Source organism: Austrofundulus limnaeus, unplaced genomic scaffold (genome assembly GCF_001266775.1).
Source record: "Austrofundulus limnaeus strain Quisiro unplaced genomic scaffold, Austrofundulus_limnaeus-1.0 Scaffold587, whole genome shotgun sequence".
NCBI lineage: Eukaryota > Metazoa > Chordata > Actinopteri > Cyprinodontiformes > Rivulidae > Austrofundulus > Austrofundulus limnaeus.
The window spans coordinates 263,690-271,037 of record NW_013952989.1 but is presented as its reverse complement, the minus strand read 5'-3'; the positions used below and the strand labels follow the sequence as shown (position 1 = coordinate 271,037).

Here is a 7,348-nt window from a genome sequence, read left to right as displayed (position 1 = left end):
ATATAACAGAAACTAAAAAAACAAACAATGATGTATACAAAATCAAAATGTCAAGGAAAACAAAACTACGTTAAAAAGAGGTCATGAATTTACATTATGTACACAAATACTGGTTTAATAAACTAAAAACTGAACTTTATTTAATCTCATTAAAACGCGCAGCTTCTTTGCTCTCATGAAATACTTTACTGGACACAGCTTTCCCTCCCCAACATGGCGGACTTATCAACGCAGCAGCGTTTACGTCATCAGCAAGCGACAGCCAGCAGCTGCAGGGCCCCGAAATCAAAATAACAGACACATGCCGCAGACCGCTGGTGAGTTTTACTGGTGATAAAACAACTACTTTAACTGGAATCAGTTTTTCTGAAATACAAATTCACACGACGTGTTTGAATGTAAAGTTAAAAATGTAAAGTTAAAAATGTAAAGTTGTCAAACATCCGAGTTGTAAAAAAAAAAAAAAAAAAAAACACGTGCTAAGGAAGTTTTTTTAGTGGTTTCGAGTGATTACAACCATTCAAATATAAAATTCGCGGTAGTTTCACGTTGAAAATGAGGTTTGGAATAATTCTCGTCACAGTGTTCCTGTTTGTGTGTCTGTAGGCTTTTATTGGTTCTTATAAAGAACAAACAGTGGAACGCTTCAGCCAGCAGGAATGTCTCGTGTTGGAGAAGGTGATCCAAACTTCTGCCCAGAATGTGGGAACGTTCTTCCTCTTCCAGGAGTATCTGAGAGTGTTTGCTGCCCGCGCTGCTCCTTCTGCATCTCTGTGGCAGGTGAAGCCAAACATCAGGCAGGAAACCCTCAGAGCCAGGGGCGGAGCTAGGCTTTTCTGCTGCTGGTGGCCAAGGTGGTTTTTACAGAGGCCTTGAAGGAACATGGGGAGGGAGGGAGAGATTCTCAGTGTGTTGAGAAAGTAAGTCAGGATCCTGAGAAAGTAATGCTACATTCACACCAAACGCGTTGCGCGCCTCCAAAAATCTCAAAACGCACGCATCTTGATGCTGGACAGACGCATTCACAGACCAGAACGAGAAGCAGCAGCTGGGTGTGGGAGGAGCGTCTGCCCTCAGCGGTGAAATAAAGATAAAATAAGAAATAAGAAAATGGCTTTGATTTAATTACTAAAGAGCAAGCGAACGTTGCGCACAGCAGATTATTAACTCACCAGGGGTCGGATTTATAAAACTGGCGTACGCACAATTTGAGCCCAGAAACTTGCGTACGCCACTTTTCACGCCAAGGTTGTGATTTATAAAATCCAAACTTGACGTGAAAATGTGCGGTGCCTCACGCCAGCTCTGACCCATGTGTACGCTCATTTTGGAGACGTGAAACTGTGACACAGATGGTGAAGTGAGGAATTAGAGCCACACTGTGTAATGATCACTGTCAGATATTTAATTTACCTTCATCAGACTCAGATTTTTATTCAACTTTATCATCAGCTTTCTTAACAGTAATATTTATGCTTCTGCTGCTGAGCCATGAGGACCTTTGAAATAAAAAAAAACTTAAATCTTAAAAGTTCCCGTGCGCAAATCCCTACATCTACTTCCTCCTCAGACCACCCTGACCCACAGACCCCTCCCTGACCCACAGACCCCTCCCTGACCCACAGACCCCTCCCCAACAAGAACAGCAGGACAGCAAAAGTCATGCTTTGGATACACGCGCAGGGCGCATCCACCTCACCAGTGTGGATGTTATAAACCTTCACGTTTAAAGTCCGTATATGTCGTGCGTGCGTGCGTGCGTGTGTGTGTGTGTGTGTGTGTGTGTGTGTGTGTTTGTGTGTGTGTGTGTGTGTGTGTGTTTGTGTGTGTGTGTGTGTGTGTGCGCGGGGCGGGGGTGTCTGCCGCGGATAACACAGCAGGCAGGAGGGGGAGAGGACGAGGCGAAGAGCGGTGGACTTACTTTTAATTTGATCTGACTTATTTAATTTATTTTTTATTGTTTTTATCATCCTGCAGGCTCTGAGGGAAAATTAATTTGAAGCTGAGTATTTTTTTTTTATAAAAATCATTAGATTACTCTAAAGCAAAATGAGGGAAAATCTGTGTCAATTACAGACAATCTGTTCACGTGAGCAGCTGTCAGTCAGCACCTGTCAACCTACAGACACACGACAGAGCGTGTCTGAACCAATCACTGATCAGCTGACTGATTTAAATACATCTTAACATTCATGAGGTACTTTGCATTGACTGTTTATGGTTGAATGTGGGCGTGTAGAGGATAGAACCTGAGGTGGGACCTCGTGCGCAAACTCTGACGTGCGGCTGTGATTTATAAAGGAAAGGTGTGCAGAAACGTGCGTACGCACGGTTTTATAAATCTGAATTTTTTTTGGCGTACACCATTTCCGCCTTTTGGCCGTACGTTCACTTTTAGTATGGTTTCCACACAATCCTTTATAAATGAGACCCCTGGTGATTTAGAGGCGATTTGTTTCAGTTAGTTTCGCCACTCCAGAAGCTGCCAGCTGATGGAATTTTTTTTTTTTTTTGTCCGGACCAGCTGACCCACATCGGCACTTCTATATCCAGCCACAAAATCCAATTGCAGGTGGTCGATTTCAGGTAGAGATCTCCTGTTCGTCTGTTTCGGTTTAGTGGGCAACATTCAGGAAACTGTCACGRYGAAAAATGAGTCTCTCGGATTGGTTGATGCGACGCATTGAGCAGCAAAAGTCCAGATTTTCCACCTCACGCGGCGAACGCTTGGGACGGGGTGCGCATGCACTGCTTCGAGCCGCGCTGCTCCAAATGCACCAGACGCCCTGCTCGGCTATTAGAAACCCCTAGATGCACGTCCGCCATTGACTTTGCATGTAAACCAGATACTCCTGATGCTCAAAACGTGTTTAGTGTGAATGTACCATGAATCAGAATCCTGAGGAAGTTTTGCAGGATCCTGAGAAAGTAAGTAAGTCAGAATCCTGAGGAAGTGTCAGAATCCTGAGAAACTAAGTCAGAATCCTGAGAAACTAAGTCTGAATCCTGAGAAACTAAGTCAGAATCCTGAGAAACTAAGTCAGAATCCTGAGAAACTAAGTCAGAATCCTGAGAAACTAAGTCAGAATCCTGAGAAACTAAGTCAGAATCATGAGAAACTAAGTCTGAATCCTGAGAAACTAAGTCAGAATCATGAGAAACTAAGTCAGAATCCTGAGAAACTAAGTCAGAATCATGAGAAACTAAGTCAGAATCCTGAGAAACTAAGTCTGAATCCTGAGGAAGTAAGTCAGAATCCTGAGAAACCAAGTCAGAATCATGAGAAACTAAGTCAGAATCCTGAGAAACTAAGTCAGAATCCTGAGGAAGTAAGTCAGAATCCTGAGAAACTAAGTCAGAATCCTGAGAAACTAAGTCAGAATCCTGAGGAAGTAAGTCAGAATCCTGAGAAACTAAGTCAGAATCATGAGAAACTAAGTCAGAATCCTGAGAAACTAAGTCAGAATCCTGAGAAACTAAGTCAGAATCATGAGAAACTAAGTCAGAATCCTGAGGAAGTAAGTCAGGATCCTGAGGAAGTAAGTCAGAATCCTGAGGAAGTAAGTCAGGATCCTGAGGAAGTAAGTCAGGATCCTGAGGAAGTAAGTCTGAATCCTGAGAAACTAAGTCTGAATCCTGAGAAACTAAGTCTGAATCCTGAGAAACTAAGTCAGAATCCTGAGAAACTAAGTCAGAATCCTTAGGAAGAAAAAGTCTGGATCAGTTTTCATTTAAAAAAATTTCCCCTATGTCCCTTTACGGGCTCGAGGAGCACATACAAATAAAGAAAACTGCTCTTGATTTGAAAATTCAAGATGGCTACCACAGCTAATTTCAAATGTCTGTAAATGAACAGTATTAAATAATATTGAGCTGAAATCATGCAGTATTGTAGCTAAGAATGATCAATAAAAAACAAGTCCCAATGTAAGCTGATCACTAATGTTAGTTTTACAAGGAGATATACTTCTTTAGATAAACAAACCTGAGAAGTAGTTTGGTTATATAAATTTAACACTTCATTTCTTATAGTGTGTGTAAAAGTACTTTTACTTTTCCGATTATCATGAGCAGTTTTATGACTTTTAAGTACTTTTCCTATCAGGGAAAATAATTTTACCAGTCATTTTCTGTTGAGGTATTTTTACTTTAGTTATTTCTTTTAAGTACTTTACGTATAGCCTATCTCTGTCTTTAAATGTGGATGTCGGTTATGTTATTCCCTTGTATTATCAGTTTTTTTCCATCTGTTTTCAGAGTTTTCTGAACATGAAGTACGGTCAACGGTGGTCTTCAACCCTGTGGAGGAATCGTCGGTGACTATTGACGATGATGACTCTGAGCTGAAGGGGCCTGTGGTAAGACCATCCGCTGCTCACAGACACGTGATGCTAACAGCTTCTCACTGCCAAAGAACTGTTCAAATACATGCAAAGGGCTTCAGTGAGAAGGTCATGAACAAAGAATATCTTACCTGTTGTAGATAGCTTTTTGAATACGTTGGAGAAAGAGTTTAATTCAGACTAAATGTGCAAGTTAACCTCAGGGTTTCAGATGGTGCTGCTTTTTAAAACTTGCTAGCTGCTACGATGCTAACGTTGCTAACAGGAGATTACTGCTTGTGTCTCATCAACAGAAGAAGTGCTTTTTTTTTGCAAAAATAAAGATGTGTCGTCAGCAGGAGGGTTATTTATGTTTGTTTGATGATTTAAAGGTTTTTTTTTTTACTCCCAATAGTAAAAAAAAAAAGGCTGTTAATTTCTACGCCTGCAAAACCACTGGATTTCCTTTACTGATCCAGCAGGAATATGATTTTCCTTATAAGGATGCCTGGGGCTGCAGAGGAAGTGCTACAGCTAGCTGCTGCCGGTGTTATTTGTGCTTCAAATAACCACAGAGCTATGATTTTTTAAGATCAATCCACTTTAGTCCTCACTCAGAGCAGCTGTTAGTTCAGCAAACCGGTCAGAATTAAACTCTTTCTCCATAGAGTTTGCTCAAAGGGCTACCTTCAACAGGTAAGATATTAGTTGTTCAACAAGAACTTCCCAGCATCTGAGCCGTCTCCTTAAAGAGGCCCTCTGCTTTGTGTAGATTGACCGGCGCTGCTCACGGTGCAACAAAGAAGGCATGGTTTACCACACACGGCAGATGAGGTCTGCAGACGAAGGACAGACGGTCTTCTTCACCTGTATCCACTGCAGGTGAGTTGAAGCTCCGCCTTTCTGTTTTCACTCCTCTGTGGGATTGTTCTGCTGATGGTTTGCTTCATGTTTTAGGTTTCAGGAGAAGGAGGACTCCTGATTCCACCCCCCCACCTCTCCCTGTACGACCTTGAACCCCTAAAACACAGATTAGAAGCAAGAGTTGAACACAAGTTTTCTGGTAATTTTCTGTTTGTAATGACAACAAATCATAGATCTGTTCCAAACTAGTTTAAATCAGCTTGTGTCTAAGATCAGTTTCAAAATATTTATTAAAGGTATCATTTTATAATTGTTCTAAACTTTGTTTTACAAGATATTTTACTATGAAGAACAGACTCCAGCACAAGTGTTTGTTTTGTAGCTGAATGAATTAAATGAGTTGTGACCATCAAATGCCATTGGTTAGAATACACATTAAAGATGTCCTGATGATTCCTGTATTTGTCTTGATTTTACCTAAAATCAGTATGAATGTCTGTGTGGTTCTGAAACGAACAATGTATTACAAAACTATTACAAGTCTCATGAAAGATTACTGCAGTTGAGCTGCGACATGTCCAGTAAAATGTTTTTCACACATTCACACTCCTAAAAGAAAAGCATCAAAAATAAAAACATCCTGCAGCCCCCACCCACAAGTGATGCACAGCTCTGATTGGCTGACAGTCTAAACAGGTTGGACTACTCTTCATAACATTACCCCTGGAAATGTGCATTAATTAGTAAAATGGCTCCATGTCTGTTTTTGTATAACCATACTTGTATTTCTATATAATTTTTTATTTTTACTCGGACTACACTTGTTTTGTAACTCAAATATCTGAATTTTTTCTCTGATTTATGTATATTATATAGTACATTTGTGATGATATGTTCCTCGACAACAGGTGTAAAAGTTAAAATAAATACCACAGAGGATATTATTACATATTTCAAGTCTTTATTTCTTGTAATTTTGACTATTATGGCGTAAAAATAATTTGAAAACAAAAATTCATGTCTCAATAAATTAGAACATTACATAGTAATTATTTGACACGCTGAGATTATTGGTAATAATAATTAAATTAACACCAGGCCTTTAAAATCTATTTGTCATCTTTCGCTGTCTCAATAAAGTTCTTTTAAAAACACCAGCGACACGAACCAATAAGGAGGCGCGTTTAAGTCACGTGATTTAAAACATGGCTGCCTTATCAACAAGACAAGCGATGCCGCTGTTTAAATGAAACAAGCTTGTTTCTTGAGACTTTCTGGTAAATATTCCCGTCTCAGTCTAAAAGTTTTAAACTTTCTCACCGATGTTTAATGTTCAGGAAATGTTTCCGGTCCCGTTTCATTCAGGTAAAGTAGTTGAAACACAGACAGAGACTCGGAGACGTGCTGTTCCTGTTTCAGATAATGAAGCTGCGAGTCCAGCTGCAGTGTAAAAACCTGCATGAATACCTGAGGGAGCTGAGTCCGGAGGTGCTGGACAGACTCTACAACCACCCAGCGACATGTCTGGCTGTCTTCAGGTAAGAAGAGGCGTTTAAACATTCAGTTGTTATCCCGCCGCCTGAAGTAGCGTTGAGACAAATAAATAAACAAACAAATCATTGAATAAAGCTCCAAATAACGAAGAGATCGACACTAATATTGTTTAGCTTGGTGGTGAAGTAAGGAAGTTATGGCAGCTTTAATCTCGGGAAATTTGCTCAGGTTTTCCCGCAGGTTTAAGATTGAACCCCCTGAAAACTTGTGATGATTTTAAAACAAACTAGACCTGGGTTTTTACTATGTAAAAACCAGTGTGCGCTGCAATGCAGCTTGGCTTTCCCTGCAGCATGATCTGTGACCAAGTTCAATTTTGTTTTCTATACCAGCTTGTGCCTGTCATGTCAGCAGGTGTTTGTAATTAAGGTAATTTTGTGACAACATGAAGTTTGAAGGGATTTTTTATTAAAGTTGCTGTAGCTGGGTTTTGAATCCTGATCTCCCACATGAAAGTCCATAACATAGACCATTAGACCATTGAAGCTGTGGCAGAAGGTGGTGCCAGGGGTTGGTTTGTATGTGTGCAGAAAGAGGCCACATTGCCAATACAATTATTGACACTAAACTGCAATATATTGCAACAATTGGACAATATTAAGACAGTA

At 40.4% G+C, this 7,348-nt stretch overlaps 2 protein-coding genes across 2 annotated transcripts in view; both read left to right on the top strand.

Moving 5' to 3' along the window:
- The first annotated feature begins 261 nt into the window (after positions 1 to 261).
- On the top strand, positions 262 to 6,133 carry polr1h (RNA polymerase I subunit H). The gene is made up of 5 exons (XM_014026745.1): positions 262 to 317; positions 607 to 780; positions 4,258 to 4,358; positions 5,095 to 5,204; positions 5,280 to 6,133. Exons 2-5 carry the CDS (start codon positions 660 to 662, stop codon positions 5,302 to 5,304), a joined length of 357 nt encoding a protein of 118 aa, XP_013882199.1. The 5' UTR covers positions 262 to 317; positions 607 to 659; the 3' UTR covers positions 5,305 to 6,133.
- A 253-nt stretch (positions 6,134 to 6,386) lies between these two features.
- The window catches only part of gtf2h4 (general transcription factor IIH, polypeptide 4), a gene marked incomplete at its 5' end in the record, with an annotated part of 25,939 nt that continues 24,977 nt past the window's right edge, over positions 6,387 to 7,348 (top strand). Inside the window, 2 exon segments of the mRNA XM_014026744.1 lie at positions 6,387 to 6,463; positions 6,606 to 6,724. Of these exon segments, the coding sequence (XP_013882198.1) occupies positions 6,609 to 6,724 (116 nt within the window).

Coding starts and splice junctions, on each gene's coding strand:
- polr1h (XM_014026745.1), top strand. CDS start 660: ATGTCTCGTGTTGGAGAAGGTGATCCAAACTTCTGCCCAGAATGTGGG. Junction 781..4,257: donor CTTCTGCATCTCTGTGGCAG/GTGAAGCCAAAC, acceptor ATCTGTTTTCAG/AGTTTTCTGAACATGAAGTA. Junction 4,359..5,094: donor CTGAGCTGAAGGGGCCTGTG/GTAAGACCATCC, acceptor TGCTTTGTGTAG/ATTGACCGGCGCTGCTCACG.